We start from the raw sequence: 18,681 nt of genomic DNA on the forward strand, positions 1-18,681 counted from the left end.
ATGTTTTCTTGTTATAGATGACGAATAGCTCGCGTTGGTAAAAGCAGGAGAAAAGAATAAACATCCCATACCAAGAAGAATGGTTTCAATTATATTTCAAGCATTACTGGAAGACTTCCCTCCAGTCATGTGAGATTCCTGGGAAAAAAATATGAATGGAGGCCTCTCAGGGTCCATCATGATTAAACCCTTGAAAGGCGCTGAGTTTGGGTCCCAAGTCTTGTAGGGTTCACGGTATAGGACAGGGTGTGGACGACGGTGAGGATGATAATTTAAATGAACATTAGTTGGTGAAACGCTCTCTCTTTAGGATTATTGGCTTTTGTCGTTATGAATGTGTGCTTGATTGCATTTACCTGTGCTTGTAATTGGGAGTATATGTGTGTGTGTGTGTGTGTGTGTGTGTGTGTGTGTGTGTGTGTGTGTGTGTGTGTGTGTGTGTGTGTGTGTGAGGGTGGGGGTCTGTCTGTCTGTCTGTCTGTCTGTCTACGTGTTGATTTAAGCATTGTGTTTGATCTCAGTTTTTTTTGTTTTAATGTGTGTATATGTTTTGCATGCTTGATTGAGTGCCTGTGTTATTTTCCTGTGCTTGAGTGTTTATGTGCTCGTGCGTGCGTTTGAATATTTCTCCTATAAGTGTTTGGATAAATGTTTCATATGAACAGGTCTACATACATTTGAACTGAATATTAGCTTTGCTTTTATGCATGTGCGTCTATTTGATTTAAGTCTTATTCTGATGTGTGCGTGTGTGTGTATGTGTGTGTGTGTGTGTGTGTGTTTGATATGAGTGTTTGCCTTTGCTTTTAAGTGTGTGTGTGTGCGTGTGCGAGTATTTCTTTTGTCGTTTAAATATTTTGGTGTACGCATGGATGTGTGCTTCATTTGAGTGTTTGTGTGTACTCGTGTGTATATGTGAGAAGAGAAGGGGAGATGGAACTTTAACATGCAGAGTAGTCGAGGGGAATGCAAAGAGGATTTTGTCAACGGAGAGAGAGATGTCCCATGAGTGAATAATTATATGTAAAACGATTCCATTGGTGTTTATATTCGTATAGGAATATCAAAACTTAACGTCGCTTATATAGATATATTTCCAGGTCATAAGAAGTAAGTGCAGTGAGAACAGTGCTGTGAATTCATGGGCCGAAGAGAAGGTAAGAGGCTGCTTAATTTTGATACTTAATGGTATACGAAATAACACGCACAGTAAAAGGCAAACTGGAAACTCAAACACATGCTACTGTTATTTCATATAGCATTAAGTCTCAAAATTATGTGTGTGTGTGTGTGTGTATGTGTGTGTGTGTGTGTGTGTGTGTGTGTGTGTGTGTGTGTGTGTGTGTGGTCATAAGGATGGTAAACTCTACTATGGTCCTACACCACTATACTGTATAACACCAGTACGGCCACAACCCTTGAATAACTCTACGGACTTTGCTACCCACATTTCACTTACTATTCAATTTAGTTTTGTTTTCTTTAATAAATAGTTTCTAACATTTAATATGGCGTGACTTAAACATTTACACGCCTTAGGTATGATTCCAGCACTCAGCTGACGATGTATATAAACACGACTGTTCGTCAGTGTTTGCAAGGAGGGGATAAAGAGACGTAATTTCATCGATTATATTAGAGGATAGTTAAGATAAAGTTATTTTGGCACGTCGTGGGTCATCAGATTAGGGAGGATGGCGTGTTGTGGTCTCTACTTCATCAACAGGGCGAGATAGGCCAGTGTTCAGGGAAAATTGCCTTGGAGTGTTGTGATATCACGTTCAGTGTCGGAATGTGTTGGAATTTGAGTAGGGAAAAGTTGTGTTTGCGTCACATACGACCATAGATCGATATTGATTACCTTCCAGGGAGCATCCAAAGTGTTATATGTACAAGTCATTTTATAAGTATTTGATAAGTTTCCTGGTGTTCCTGCCTAAAAAGTACAGATTGTCGTAACCGGTGGTCGTGGAGGAGTGCAAGTGTAAGAAGGCTACAATCTGCTTCAGCAACTGGAGAATAAAGTTATTTTGAGCATGCCGAGTCAGAATCTATGTTCGACAGTTGGATTGCGGAGTAATTAGTGGCCGTAATGACGCTTGGAAGATTTTAATGACTTTTTCAATGCTAATTACTTGCCAACTATGTATTTCTATGGTGCAATTTAGGTGTTTTTGTGTTGTTCTGCAAGTACTTAATTAGTTAAAGCCTTAAATTCCACTTTTGAAAGAAAAGTTTATTTCGGTTGACAAATTACTAAGATGTAAGGCTTCCATTTTTGGTGATTTGGGCCACAAGTTAGATTTTGCTGAAAATATTAGTGTAGGTACTCTTGAACATGCTGATTCCGAATCTATGGTCCACGATTCGATTGCGGGGTAATTAGTGGCCGTACTGACGCTTGGAATATTTTGATGACACTTTTCATGATGTTAATTACTGCAATCGCCAACTATTGGTTTCCGGGGTGATTGGTTGGTGTTTTTACGTTCTTTTGCATGTACTTAATTACTGTAGTTAATCCCACCAAATATCAAGTCTGAGAGAAAATCATGTTTGGGTGAAAATAAGCATAAGGGTCCCCCTTGGGGCCTCTTGGTAGTTTCATGGGGCCCCTGGCAGTCATATGGAACCCTAAAATACCCCATGCGGGCCCCCTGGTAGTGTCCTGGGCCCCTCTGATAATCCTATGAGGCTTCTAGGCCTGGCACTCCCATGGAACCCCTTGTCCTGGCAGGGCCCTGGGGCCTCTGGAAGTCCCTTATGCCCTGGAAGGGTCCCTGGGGGCCTCCGAAATGTCCCTTGGGGCCCCAGGCTCTAGTATGGTTCTTGAAGCCACCCGGTAGTCCCATAGAATCCCTGGCCCTAGTAGTCCCATGTGGTCCCATGCACCGGCAGGGTCCCTGGTAGTCCCCCGGGGTCCCTGTCCCTGGTAGGGCCACTGGGGATCCCCGTTAGTCTCCTGCTTCTGGTATGGACCATGGGGGCCTCCTGGTAGTCCAATGGGACCCCTGACCCTGGTAGTCCTATGGGGTCCATTGCAGTGGCAGGGTCCTGGGGGCCCCTAAGGTACCCTGGCAGGACCAGGGTCCCCATGGGATTACCAGGGAGTCTCAGGGAACTACAAGGGTGCCCCCAGGGGGCCTACCAGGGTTTCATTGTGCTACCAAGGCCAGGGGACCCTAGGAATGCCAGAGCCAGGGCCCCTCTGGGAGTCCCAGGTCCATGGGCCCTTTGGAGTACCAGGGCCAAGGGCCCGCATTGGACTACCATGGGGCTACCAGCAGGCCCCAAGGGACCATACCTGGGCCAGGGGCCCCAAGGACCTACCAGGATGCCCCTCAGAGGCCATGCTAAGGCCAGGGGAATCAGGGGCCCCCGGGGACCCTACCATGGCGAAGGGGACTACCAGGATCCCAGAGGGGCTTTATCAGAACCAGGGGCTCCATGGGATTACCATGGGGCCCCCGGGTATTAAGAAGGTGCCCCCAGGGGGCCTACCAGGGCCAGGGTAGGCCCTGTTAGGGCTTCTGGGATGGTCTGGCCCTGGTAGGGCCCCTGGGGAGCCCTGGCCCTGGTAGGGCTCCCCAGGTAGTCCCACGGGCAACTAGCCCTGGTAGAACCCCATGGGGGCCCCCTGGTAGTTCCATAAGGCCCATGGCATAGGTAGAGCTTCTGGGGGCCCTCTGGTAGACCCATAGGGCCTTTGGCCCTGGCAGGATCCCCGGAAGACCCAATGTATTCCCCTGGGGCCTTTGTACAGAGTAATCCCATGGGGCTCTTGGCTTTGGTAGGGCCCCTGGGGGCCCCTGTCAGTCCCTTGAGACCCTGGCCCCTAGTAATCCCTGGGGGCCCCCTAATTCACCTGGCTCTGGCAAGGCTCCTGGTGGCTTCCTGGTAGTATCCTGGTGCCCCTGACCCTGGTATGGTCCAACGAGGGCCACCTGGTTGTTCCATAGGGCCCCTGGTCCTAGTAGTCCCGTGGGGTCCCTGTTCCTGGCAAGGCCCCTGGAGGCCCCTTGGTCCTGGGGCCCTGCCAGGGCCAGGGGTCCCATGGGACTACCAGAGCCATGGGCCCTAGGGGGACCCCTGGGAAACTGTGCTAAGGCTGTAAGCTTAATGGCTTGGGCAGGTAGGTCAAAGCGCTTCCCTCGCTCTCTGAATATTTAATGCTTGGCACAAAGCTCTAGCAGCGGGAGGAGAGACTGAGCGCTGTGCATCGGGAAATATGCATGAAAAATATATGACTGTTACTTATGTTTTAACAAGTGGCTCACTATATGCATGCAGCACATAGTTGGTCATGAATTATACTGTGTGTATGTATATTTGTTTTAATAAATCACAGTAGGTGAGCGTGAACTATGTATATATTGATAACCACAAAGGAAGAAAACAACACGAAACTCCTAAACACATTCGTGTATATCTCTCTTGTAATAAGCGAAAGCACTTGCGATTTTTGTTTCACTGTCTCTGCGTTGATCAAAGTAGACTTCATTTTCACTGCTGTATATTATATGTCATTCAATTTATCAGTGTGTAAGATAATCTAACTTTTTTTCCATCGTTTTAACCTCAAAGCAATACTCTGTTCTTAATTCAGTCTTGAATAACGTAGCTACAAGGTGACATCCAGGAGAAAGCAATCATTATAAGGTGTCACTCCTAAATAGTTTTCATTTAGGAAAAGTTTATGTGGAAATTCTTTAGTTAAAAGTAATTGAATGATACTCTAGTTCACTAATACAAGTGTATATAGTACGGCAGGTATATATTAACAATTAAATAATTACTACAATTGAATTTTAAATAAACAACAAAGTATTTAGACAGTTTCCATATTTAAAAAGCATCAATATTGCTCAAAAAGAAGTTGATCGTATATAAGAGGTTGAATAAAGGGACTAAGAAGAGTAATATTTATCGTGAAATAGCGTGAGAATTGGTGATGGAGAGGAAATGGTGTGAGAGAGGGAGAACGAGGAAAGGGGGGGGGAGGTGAGGCGACCTTTACTGATATTATTGTTGGAGGAAATGGCGTCGAGGTGTGGTGGAGATGGTGTCGAGGGAGGAACCTGCTTGATGGTGGATGTGGAGTTGACCTGCAGGATTGTGTGTATGGTGGAGGAAAGGTGATGAAGGAGGAAAACTATAGGAATCATATAATGAGAGAGGCTGAGAAGATGATGGTGATGGAAGAGGTGATAGAAGAGAAGAGACAAAAACGTGTAGCAATAAATCTACGAAAAGAAAAAAGTCAGAGAGAGAGAGAGAGAATAAAATCTAGTTGAGGTGGCCAACGCAGGCAGTAGTGAAAGAGAATATGGTGATAAAAAAGCCGAATAATATTTTTTATAGAAGGACGAAAAAAGAGAGAGAGAGAACACGTTAGAAATTATATTATATTGCTGTCAGGGAAGGAAAAAGAACGAACAAAAATAATGGCAGGAATAAATGAAGAAAAAGACAGATGAAATAATTTTTTGGGTGGCGACGGACCAAAATAGGGAAAGGGAGAATATTTGATTGTGACGGAGACGCGCAAGAGGAGAAAATTCTCTCAGCGAAAAGAGAAAAGAGAGAGGAAGTTAGAGAGATGAAGAGAGAGGGTAAGAAATGTTGTGTGTCGTCAGGAAAGCCAGAAAATAGGAGAAATGTTTCATATTATACAAAAGAGAAGGAACGAAAAGAATAAAGCGTCACGACATATAATAATAAGGAGAACAAACGATAAATATTTGCTGTGAGAGAGATAATGAGATAGCCACAGTGGAGGAAGTGATAGTACGGTGTTGTTAGGACTCACTGAGGTGTTGTGATTCTTTTAGTGAGTGAGAATAGAGGAAGGGTTTATGACGTTACAAATCAACAGTGAAAATAAACCAAGAAAATGAAGCCCTTGAGAAAACAATAACAACAACTAAATTACGTGAAAGAGGGAGAGAGAGTAAGAGAGAAAGTAGGATTTTTTATTGGGGGGGGGGAGGGAGGGAGGTCTCATATGCCTAACATTCCCGTTAAGGAAGAGTATAAACCTTCGCTACACAAAGAGGCTGTGTATCCGGCTATGTACTCGACAGCCTTCATTTACCCAATCGAAAGGTAGGAACCCATTCACAGCTTGGTGAACTAAGGGTGCCCCGGGGATCGAAGTAGTAACTTATAGTACAGGAGGTGAGAGCCGCACCCAGTTTTCCTTATGGAGGGAGGAATAATAACCCAACAGTTTCATCTTTAGTGAAGTAGTTGATTGAGGTGACGTGCGGGTGAGGTCAGTAAACATTATCAATATATACGATATAGATTTTGCTGTCAATATGTTTGTGCTGCTGACACAAACACGTCAACCAACTGCCTCCTGATAATACTATTTTCTCCTCTTTTTGATTATTTTAGTTATCTCTTTTATTGTGTATATCTATGTAATTCCTGTGTATACACTCAATATAATAGCATCAGTTATATACCTTCCAGGACACCAGTTGACAATAACATGTTAATTACTAAGTATTTTATATTCATTATTTTTCTTATTTACACCATTCAGTTCCTTACCTGCGTCATTTATCTGTGGTAATTGAATAACGCACTTCACCATAACACTTCCCGGAAAAAACAAGGAAAACACCATTTTACATTTTCCTCTGCGTCCTTGAACCACTTCACCATGACACTTACCTGGAAAAAAACACCACTCCACCTCCCCCTACCCGTCTGATATAACACATTGTCCCAAACACCTTCAGTTTGTTTCCCCTCCACTTTTATTTACTCTAGTGCCTTCCAGTCTTCCACGAACTCCTTCCTAGTGCTATTGACGTGAGTACCTCCTCCTCTTTCTCTCTCTTCCTCTTCCTCCTCCTCCTCTTCCTCCTTCAGGTTTGCTCCACTATCCTCACTATTGATTAATTCAAGGCCACACTGCCTCCTCACCCTTTTCCTTTGATATGTTCACATCAACACCACCCTTTCTGCACCACCACACGCAAGGGCCGTGCCAGAGTGCCTGTGTTTAAAGTAAAAGGGAAGGATTCAAACGTTTTATTAATGTGCCGCCGCTGAATGGAGTCAGAAAACACAAACAAAGCGTCTAGCCGCGAAAAGCTTCCCCCTAACAGAACTTGTACTTTGTTGTTCGTTTGTTAGCTTAGCGTTTCTCGTCTGTTTCCTGAGTTATTTTACGTTATTCATGTGTCTATTTTCGTTATTTGGATATTCTCTTGTTCATTTCTCGTTATTTGGGTGTGTCACTTTTCCTATCTTTGATTAGTTTTGATGTTCCTGACGTAGATATATTTCGCTTTATGGACGTTCCTTTGTTTATGTCTCGTTACTTGTATATTACTTTTATAATTTATGTTACTTAGATGTTTCTTTAGTTCTCCTTACTTTAATATCACTTACATCCGTTGCTCTACTCATCATTACAAATACTGAAATATATTACGACTGTTTAGCGTGGCAGCTGATTATACCAAACAAAATATATCAAAAGTATAAAGAAAAAAAGACCCACGATACAAGATACTGCAGCAATGAGTGACAACTACAGTATACGGTCATAAACAGTACGGGTATGTTGAGGAGGACGCGAACTCTTTCACTGTAGGTAAGAATGACTCCTAATGGGCGCTTAGCTCCTTAGAATGACACCACAAAACAATATAAATTCAAAAAATTTAACAATCATTCGAACTATAACATATTTCGCAACCCCAGTGAGCTAATGCGAGTTAATTCGTACAGTGGATAGAAGTGCTGAGTGAATTAGGAGGGAAGCGAGGTGTCTGGGAGGGCTGGCGTGAAGCTTCATAATGGTCCATCAGTGTAGTTACATGGGGATGACTCTCTCGTGGGACTGCTCACACTGTTGAATTTCTCATAATTAATTGTTGTAACAGCCACTGAAGTTTGCCATTTTTATATTTAATTTCCTTGATTAATTTTAGCATTTTTGTGGTGAAATTTTGCTTATAATCCCAGTTTAGGTGGTTGTCGATGCACCGAGTAATGATCGGTGTAGAGGGAACGCTTACCCCCGAACATGTTACCATGGATAAGTAACTGTAATAATGCAGTTTCTTTCTGTTTCTAAAATATATCCATACTAAGGTGCTCGGGGGTAAGCGTTGACTTTACACCTTGGTTGACCACCGATTAATTACCTGGTTTGTATTTTTCAGGAGGCGGGAGACAGAGTGACCCTGTGGAGTTGCTGGGGTCACCTACAGGTAGACCTTTACCTGGATGATAGAGTCATTAATGCATTAGAACACTGGCAATATCTACGACTCGAAGCTTCTACTCGTAGGTTGTCAGACCTCCAAATCTTGACTGGATGTAACAGGTCAGGTCCTGAACGATGAACCTGGAAGACACCTGTAAGATATTTTGTTCACTTATCGCTCCATTACAGACACTCACCTGAGTTTACGAAGGTGTCATGGTGTGAGTGCTGGAGGAACATAAATTCCGTGCCTTTGACAGGGAGTGATGGTTAAAGGAAGGTGATCTAAGGGAGGATATGTCACGCCACCAGTGTCTCAGGACGACGCGGAGGGTTTAACGAGGATGTGTCACATAACATCTATCAATGTGAAGTAGTTTCCTGTTCTGCCAAAAATGTGCCAGCAAAATTTTCACCAGATACTTGCGGCAGTGTGAACCTCTAACTCCTCTCCTTTTACCTTTTACCGTAGTTTATCAAGATGCGTCATCTCTCTCTCTCTCTCTCTCTCTCTCTCTCTCTCAGTCTGCTTTTTTCTTTCTTTCCCTCATTTTCTCTCTATTTCTTATTCTGTCTCTTTTTCATTACTTTACAGGAAAATTAAAGTACTAAACTTTCATCCACTATTAAGGCATTGCTATTATATATCCCAGGCTACAACGTGGCTTCTGGACTGCTGCTTCTACTCAGACAACACCTCCGCCAGTCTTGCGTAGAAGCGTCTTGCACTTGGTCCCATCCTTCCAGAGGTAGTGAACACCAGAGGGGTGAAGCAGCCCTGATCCACATTCTAAAGTCTCTTCGCTTACGTCCTAATCTACGTGTGCTTCTTTTAAACTTACCGATGACATGGCCTGGGGGCTTGAAGTACTTCATTTGAATGTGTTATTTGATTAAATCTTTTGTTTATTTAATATTAATACATATATGTATTTTGTTTGTCTGAACATTGTTGTTTATCTTCTTTATTATAGTTTTATTAGCCTATATATCATCAGAAACCTCTTGACACTCACTGAGAACCTGTCACAGGGAGAATTTAAGTCCTGCGTCAGACCACACGTGGCTACACAGAGCTAGAACAGACAGGCCAGCCCAGAGAGAAAGCACTGGTTGATTGGTGCGAGCTCTTTCATCAGCTGGGATTACTACCACTTCAAGCACTAAACATCACATAGCGTCCGGTAACAAATGATACCCCATGATCAATCACTAACACTTACATGTGATTACTCACCCGATTGGAACAAATTTGGGAAATTTGCATAGCTTCCAACTATACCAGTCATTCACCTTTCCCCTCCTTTCCTCCCCCCAACACGCCAGTCATTCACCTTTCCTCCCTTCCTCCCCCCAACACGCCAGTCATTCACCTCCCTTCCTCACCCCAACACGCCAGTCATTCACCTTTCCCTCCTTCCTCCCCCAACACGCCAGTCATTCACCTTTCCCTCCCTTCCTCCCCCCAACACGCCAGTCATTCCTTTCCCTCCTTCCTCCCCACAACACGCCAGTCATTCACCTTCTTCCATCCCCCCTTCCTTCCCATTACCTCCTCCCCACATTCTAGTCATTGACCTTCTCCCCTCCCTCCCTCCCTCCCCTCCCCTACCCCCTACTCCCAACATCCAAGTCATTAACCTTCTCTCCCCCTTCCCTCACACCAGTCATTCACCTTCCCCCTTCCCTCACACCAGTCACTCACTTCTCCCCTCCCTGGTCACTACTGATACTACCAGTCCTCCCCTCAACCTTATGTCCGTCGTAAACAAAGGTACAACCCGAAGCTCGAGGGTCTAAACATGCTTTTAAGTTGCATGTCCCTTGGTAGCATCGAACCCCTGTGCCTTCATATTAGGACCAATACAGTCACCCCTTTGTGCCAGGTACACACTCGCCAATAGAGAACACGTATCGGAGGGTGAGGGAGGGGTGGGGGATGGGGAGGGGGTGAGGGAAGGGGTGGGAGTGAGAGTAGGGGTGAGGGGTGGGGGTAGGAGAGGGGGTTGCACTTGGTTCTTAGCTAGTCATTGTCTGCTTAATTAAAGACTCAAACTAGACCACAAATCATATACTAGGAGTTATTTCTCCTCTCGCCCACTACCCCCCACTTACTGAGAAACACTAAGAGTGTTTATGAACAAATATGTAGGTGTGTATTAGGGTAGGAGTGGGAGATTCTCTGTGTGTGTTACTAATAGAAAGAATGACAAGCTGCAATTCAACTAATGGCAGCTTAATGCTATCCTGTCAGACTCTCGTATTGCTTCGCTTTGAACACAGGGGAATGTGTCGGTTTTTGACTGCTTCATGCAGAGGCAGCAGCGTTTTGAGCGTGTAAGCAGCAGTGACTTACCAATAGAACTTGTCACTTGTTTGAAAATTTGAGAATTAAAAATACCAAATCAGGTTTACTGACGAACAACGTAAAGACAATAAGACACAGAATTTAGCCTTAGTTAACACACGTTTACAGCGAAGCATTGTCTTCGAGAAACACGTGAGAGTTAAATGATGTAGAACAGAGTTTGAAATCGGAAATCGACAACTCAGATAATTTATTTTTCTTATAAGTACAAAAGTAAACAGATACAAACGAGTCACTGTTATGATCGAATTAACATTATTACACGATATATCTTTATCAATATAGATAATCACTGCCTATGTCTTTACCGGGAAAATTTTCTTCACTTTTTACCCAAAGGACTTCATTGTTTCACCACATTCACCACTAACAGATCATTTCCGCTAAATTCTTCTCTCAAAAAAGCTATTCTCGTCTTTCTATTTCCGTTTCATTAAAGTCTGAGAAAAGATAAAATCAAGTATAATTAGAATATTCAGCGGAGGATTGTTTTTTTTTCTTCAAGAGATGATGAATGTCCCTCCCTCATCCTCCCTCTATCATCCATCGCTACTCCGAGTCACAGCTGTTATGTGTGTGAGAACTGAGACACCTTGAACTAATACTGGGGATAAGTACCAGGAAATTTAATTAGTGACTTGATTCGTCTCCTTTTCGTCCTTTTCTCGTCTTTTTTTTATTTAACCGTAGGGGGGGGATTAATAGGCTTTAACAGACTGTATTTACCTATTACTGAGCCGTTATCTATATACCAATCACTAGACAGTTCAGCCTAAGTTGACTCAAAGCGGCCTTAAGCACCTCGCCACCATCTCTCACACGGTCTCTCTCTCTCAGCATTTCCTTCCAATCTTTCCTCTCTCTCCTCTTTTGGTTGTTTCCTCTCTCTTTCTCTTTTTCTAGTCCTTGTTTCATTTCCTCTTTTATATTGTCTTTGTTTAATTGTGTATTTGTTTGCTTTACTTTCAAAGACATTCACCTTATATCCTCCCTTGGTCATTAGTCTCCCTACCTCCCTTTCATCTCCTATCCTTTCTTGCTCTTTATAATCTCCTCCTTCCCCTCCTCTGTTCTTCTTCTCCTCCTCCTTCTCCTATAGTTCCTTCCCTCTTCCAGTTTTCTTCGTTGTCTTCATTTCTACCTACCTTAGCCATCTCGTCTTCTTCATCTAATTCTTCTTCTTGCTTCTATTTTTCAATTCTCTTTCCCTTTGTTTACCTCATACCTCTTGCTTCCTAATGCATCTCCCCCTCTCTTTCTTCGCCGCCTCTCCCACTTCTTGTTTTCTTCACACTCTCTCTCCCTCCCACATCACTTCCTCCTCTCCCTCCTCTCCTTTCTTCCGTTTTACGCTTCTTTCTTCCATCCTTCCTTCTTCTCCTCTCATCTGTTCTCCTTGTCATCTCCCCGCCTCTCCACACTACTCTTCGTCATCTTATTGCTCCTTTTCACTGCTTCTCGCCCCTCTCCGCCCCTCCCCGTTTCACCCCGCTCCTCCCCGCCTCCCGCTTTGCCTCGTCCCTCTTCGTCATCTCTCCACCCTCCTCACCCCACCCCTGCCTCGCCCCTCCCCGCTTTGCCCCTGCCTCGCCCCTGCCCCTCCTCGTCATCTCTTCCTCGCCCCCCACCCCCCGCCCTCCTCGTCATCTCCCCACCCTACCCACCCCCCTGCCCTGCCCCTTCTCGTCGTCTCCCCAGAGTAATGCTCTTAGCCTCTACTTTAGGTCAGGTTTAGTTGCTCCCAGAAGACTGCTCGAGCTGTGGGTGACTCTCCTCAGATGCACCTCTGAAAATATCTACATCATCTTAAACATTTCTCCAGATCCTTAAGACAGAGGGAAGGAAAATATTCAAGAGCATGACTAAAAGGGTTTCCAAATTAGTAACTATTTTCCAACGATGAAATATGGGGAAATTACTCATGCCAAGCAACTCTTATCATATAGATGGTGAAAATATTTCATTCTTCGTAATGTCCATGAGATTCACGAGTTCCAGTAATGCTGACTTGAATGTGTTAAAACTGTTTCAGAGGAAGATTGTAAAATAGTAGTTTGAGGTTAAGCTGACAGAGAGTTTTGTATATATGTTGTTTACGTTTCTCAATCACGGGTCTAAGCTTCCACCTCCCTGCTTCTATTGTCGTTTTGTGGAGTTTTCCGAGGTAGGCAGAACTGACTCCTGACCTTTCTGTTCGGACATAATACTTAGGGCAACAGGACTCTCTCTCCAGTCATGCCACACATTAAAGAGTATTTCTTAGTACCTTCATCATCCACCTGTGTTACCTTGTCTGTATTATTTCCACCTCACTCAAGATTCTTTAAGATGAGTCTACTTGTAACTGTGATACTTAACTGATGCAGTGTGTGTGTGTGTGGGTGTGTGTGTGTGTGTGTGTGTGTGTGTGTGTGTGTGTGTGTGTGGTGTGTGTGTGTGTGTGTGTGTGTGTGTGTGTGGGTGTGTGTGTGTGTGTGTGTGTGTGTGTGTGTGTGTGTGTGTGTGGTGTGTGTGTGTGTGTGTGTGTCTGTGTCTGTGTGTGTGTATGTGTGTGTGTATACATAGACTAAATCCTTTCTGACTTCGTTCTCGTGCCACTCATCCTAGTTAGCCAGTCGTCATCCTCCTCCAGCACCATTCATCCCACTCAGTCAGGCCCCGCCCCGCCCCGCCCCGCCCCGTAATTGTGTGTATAGTTCATGAGCCGCGCGCTGTACACTATATTGCTACAGGAGTCGCCACTCTCACAGCCACGCTCGCTGCCACACCGTAACAGGACCAGTGTCACCCACACTTTGTATCTAGTGTTAATTTGTCACCAAACATTTCACCAAGAATAACAACAACAATGAAAACTATTACAATAAACAATAAAATAGGGAAAATATCGACGCACGTCATCATAAACATTGTAAAGTCACCTACACAAATAAAAGATTCAATACAGAGTAGAGTTGTAACGAAACTAACACCTGGAATATTTAGAGATATTTACCACAATTAATAAATAACAATTATGATCTATAATATGATCAGAAATGTTAAAACTTTCTGTTAACTCTGTAAATGTTTCAGAATTATTCACATAAATAATTTATTCGTTGTCCGTGTTAAGCTGCACTTGATAAAAAAAAAACTCCCTCTCAAGCGAAAAACATTCTTTGTCCGGTCAGTAAATTTGATCAACGAGATGAATAAAGCGGCCAAAAATTATTAAGAACTAATTTCCAGGGAGGTTTTGTCTTGTGTTTTGACATAAAAAGTATTACAACTACTTAAAAAATATACTTTTGGAGAACTATATAAAAAAGTTTATATATGTCCTCCACAAATATACCCAATTGAGCCCCCACAGAGAGCTCCCCCAAGGGCTCGACGGAGAAGTAATTGAAAATCTGTTCACTTATTTAAAGGCTGGAGGTTGAGTGAGTTATGGTGGAGTGTCTCGCTTGGGTGCGTCGCAGTATATAAGTGAGAGAACTTAATGCATCAGGGAGACGTTAATAATGACTTGCTGGAGAGTACACCTGTAGCCTCACCTCCACTCCAGGTATAGTAGTACTCCCCCTCCCCCTCCCCCTTCCCCTCCTCCTCCCCCTTCCCCTCCCCCTCCCTCTTCCCCTGATCCCCCCTCCCCTCCTTCCAGGTCATCAGCATCACCACTATCACTCTTCTCTGATTCTTTTTCTCCTAATCTTCTTTATTCCCTCTCGTCTCTTCTACTGGCGTCGTCTCCTCTTAATCCAACACTAGTTATCTCTGCTGTTATCCTTATCATCACCGCTACCACAACCTACCACCACTACCATAACCACCCTTATAGTCACCTGTATCACTATAATACCAACCACCACCACCACCACAACCACCACCGCTACAAAACCAACCACCACCATCTAAACTACTATGACAATTGAAATTATCACTTCTACCACAATCACCACTCACACCACTATCATAACCATCACATCTACCACCACCACCACCACTACCACTATAATGCCAATCATTGTTTATTTACTTCACTTTAAATACCTTGTTAGAGTTCCAGTATTATCCAACCCATGATTATCTCTCTCTCTCTCTCTCTCTCTCTCTCTCTCGACATATATCTCTCCCCGGAGACTCTCCCCAGGCACCATAAGGGAGGGTTCAGGAGGTAGGGGAGGCTAGATGGAAAGGGGGGGGGTCGGGAGGGGGTATAGGGAGGGTATAGGGGAGGGGGTATAGGGTTAGGATGGATGATAAGACAAAAATTTGACGAGTAATCCAGGATGACAACTATTATACGGGGAAGTCTTAGGAGGATCGGCTCTTTGTGAGGATAATAGCTACACGAAGAGGAAGTTGGGGAGATTATGGAGTGTAGCGAGAGGAGGAAGAGGAGAGGAGGGAGGAAGAGGACGAAGGAGTGTGGTGATAGGTGAGAGGGATAGAGAGGGAGGAGGAGGAGGACGAAGGGAGGGTGAGGAGAGTTATGCAGTGTAGGAAGAAGGGAAGTGGAGGAGAAGGGATGAAAGGGTATGTTGAGATGAGGAGAAAGACGAAGAAATGGAAGAGGAAGAGGAGTAGCAGAGAGGATGAGGAGATGAGGAGAGTACAATGCCGCCTCTCAGGGTATATGGTGAAATTTATATAATGTACCACATATAAAAAAAAAGTTGAATTATACCTCCAATTGCTCACACTGCAGTTCACACAACACAGTAACACAACACAGTAACACAACACAGTAACACAACACAACACAACACAACACAACACAACACAACACAACACAACGCAACTCAACGCAACGCAACACAGTAACACCTAAGACAAACAGTAGAGCGGGGCGTCACACTGGCAAGCACTGTTCTACACGACTCTCCTAAGTAAACAAGATGTGTTTATGGTCTTGCCGGGGGTCCTGGCTCCCACTTGTCCACCACAAAACTTCATAAAACAAAGATAAAACACAAGGGAAAAGGCTGAGTGAACGATCTGGTCAAATTGGACTTTCTTGTGACGCTCAACGAACACACATAAAAGTGGCGCTCCCACCTCCTTCCAATATCTCATAAAAGGTTTATAAATACTATTTATTCAACCTTGGTGGTCGTGGTAAACACTTTACTCTCCCGGGATAAAAATATATAAGAGCCAGTTACTTGACGCACACACCGATATAACTCTGTTACTCCCAAGAATTGTTTTTCTTTTTTAACTAAGTAATATGAAATGAAAAACACAGCTTTCACATCAACTAGATAATTCTCAGTTAACGCGTAGTAATTTCACTTGGAATAATTACAGCAAAGAGTAAAGGTTTATTTTCAACCAAAAAAGTTATAGCTGTTATCCTGCATGACCTTGTGCTGTCCTGCATGATCCTGTGTTGTCCTGCATGATCCTGTGTTGTCCTGCATGACCCTATGTTGTCCTGCATGATCCTGTGTTGTCCTGCATGATCCTGTGTTGTCCTGCCTGATCCTGTGTTGTCCTGCATGATCCTGTGTTGTCCTGCATGACCCTATGTTGTCCTGCATGATCCTGTGTTGTCCTGCATGATCCTGTGTTGTCCTGCCTGATCCTGTGTTGTCCTGCATGACCCTGTGTTGTCCTGCATGACCCTGTGTTGTCCTGCATGACCCTGTGTTGTCCTGCATGACCCTGTGTTGTCCTGCATGACCCTGTGCTGTCCTTACCTCATTCTCTTGGTATAGATTCTCAGTATGTAAAAAAAGGCCAGAGATGGTGTTTTGGGTCGGTGTCTGACGTTTCATTACCAGCAACACACTAATGACTCATAACACCTGGATGCCGTACACCTAGCACACGACCACCTACTGGTAGCTAGGACACCGAAGAGGAATATTTCACCCTAATGCTCGTAAAAAAAAATGGAATTTCTGTTCATTTCCCCACTTTATGACGTTTCACAAAACATCTATTTTAGGTGTTAGATTGGGATGTCGATTTGGCTCGTTTTGTCTATATTACCTCCTGGGGTGTTGAAGCTAAAATGTGTGGTTTTTTATGTTTTTTTTTTCTCCTGTCACCCGAGGCACCAGGGAACAATTAATTCCATGAGCCTGAACACATTTTATCTCTATAATTTTTTTTTTATCATATCTGGTGCGTTTTTTTTTTTTTTTACCACAGTATACACGACTCTGTCCTGCCTGCTGATACAACCAACCACGTGATATACACTCCAGCTGCTAGTGTTAATGCCATACTTGACACAATATCTCGCTGATCTGTTGTGGCTTCGTCATAATTATGAACAAACATTTGGTCAAAGTTTTAATATATTGAGGTGTATCAATAGCCAGAAATTTTAATTTCCATACTACAATCTTTACTTCCTATTACAACACAAACGTGCATAAGTTTACGTAATATCCATCATTTAGGAAATACAATAGTCTGTTATAGTAACCAATTGCATAGTTACTTTATTGATCTCAACAATATACGGTAGTTATAAGAATCATTTCCAATTTGTATGTAGATTTTGGAAGTCTGAATTTCTATGTATGTATATTATTAAGGAATGGATGGCTAACTAATATAAAAATTCGAATTGCAGTCTATAAATCATTCTTAATTGCTACTCATTGGTAACAGTTATTGGGATGTGTTTCCTTGCCAGTCTGGGAATATGAGTGTGTGTGTGTGGTAAGCAAGTGTGAGTGTGTGGGGGTGAGTGTGTGTGTGGGGGTGAGTGTGTGTGTCGGGAGGTGAGTGTGTGTGTGTGTGTGTGTGTGTGTGTGTGTGTGTGTCGGGAGTGTGAGTGTGTGTGTGTGTGTGTGTGTGTGTGTGTGTATTATGAATTTCCACTCTCTACGAACCCCCTAAAAAAAAATGAAAAAATGGATTGTTTTGAAAAGTAATCCCATCAATACATGACGTGTATCAGTCCAGATATTCGATGAATATATTATCATATTTAACAGACATAAAAAAAGGTGAATGGATTTTTAAGGTGTTATTGCGTCATGCTGTTTATTGGTGCACACACACACACACACACACACACACACACACACACACACACAGTCCCTACGTTTATAGATTGTCAGTTTTTCTTCTTTAGGACAAAGATGATTTTAACCCTGAGGACAATGGCATTAACCTCTGAGGAAAGTACTTTTTACTACTGGAGGAAGATGTTTTTAACCATTTGAGTAGAATAACTTTAACCATTAGAGGACGATGTCTTTAACCCTTAGAGTAAGATAGCTAAACCCCTTGGGAACGATGACAACCCGAGTATGATGAATTAAATCATTATATAGAAGAAATAAACCTGTCGTCTTGAAATTAAGCAGGAAGTGAGAAAGATTTTGTCCCCCTCTCACACACACACACACACACACACGTGACTGCGTTTAATCAAGCCAATTTCCTACTTCCTGACCTAACTAATAGATGTTTATCCTACGTGGGGGGATATTTCTCCCAAGTGCAGAAAACGTAGCTAGTGACCAGGTCCTGAATGTCTTTGTTTACTTCACAGGTAGACTATAAAGACGTTCTGTATAATTAACAATACGATGCTGAACAAAACCAGAAGGACGGGACTATGAAAGACGGTAGTATCCTCAGGTAAATTATTCATGTTATCAATTAATTCTGACACCGAATTATTGCAAGACTCTGTAACCGAACTGACTTACTGTAATGGATGTAATCTAATGTAATCAAAGTTTGTATTATGTGTGTTGATCAAACTACCTTCCCGAGACAATTACATAGATTATTACAGTTTAAATATTACATATGTTACAGATCTATATTGAAAAAAATATGGGTTAAATAGTGATACTCTACACCGTTTAAATATATCACCTTGACACCATAAGAATGTTAATATTAAGAGTTATATCAGGTAAGACAGGTAGTTAATGACTGGCTAATGTTAAAACAAAATACCTGAATTAGTTATATCATGTTTTCACAGGTGTTAGTGTTGTCACCCGCTGTCTCGTCTTTGGTGTCAGTAATGCGGCTAACTAGTAAACCATATTGCAATCCTCAACATAACACGGAGGGCGTGAAATACTTGAACGCAATACCATCCAAGTGGCTTTGATGC

At 43.1% G+C, this 18,681-nt stretch overlaps 1 protein-coding gene across 1 annotated transcript; it reads left to right on the forward strand.

Moving 5' to 3' along the window:
* The first annotated feature begins 3,094 nt into the window (after positions 1-3,094).
* LOC121875990 (collagen alpha-1(I) chain-like) lies at positions 3,095-3,478 on the forward strand. The gene has a single exon (XM_042380835.1). It carries the CDS (start codon positions 3,095-3,097, stop codon positions 3,476-3,478), a length of 384 nt encoding a protein of 127 aa, XP_042236769.1.
* Positions 3,479-18,681: the final 15,203 nt, after the last annotated feature.

The sequence above is a fragment of the Homarus americanus genome, unplaced genomic scaffold (genome assembly GCF_018991925.1).
Source record: "Homarus americanus isolate GMGI-L3 unplaced genomic scaffold, GMGI_Hamer_2.0 scaffold467, whole genome shotgun sequence".
Classification (NCBI taxonomy): domain Eukaryota; kingdom Metazoa; phylum Arthropoda; class Malacostraca; order Decapoda; family Nephropidae; genus Homarus; species Homarus americanus.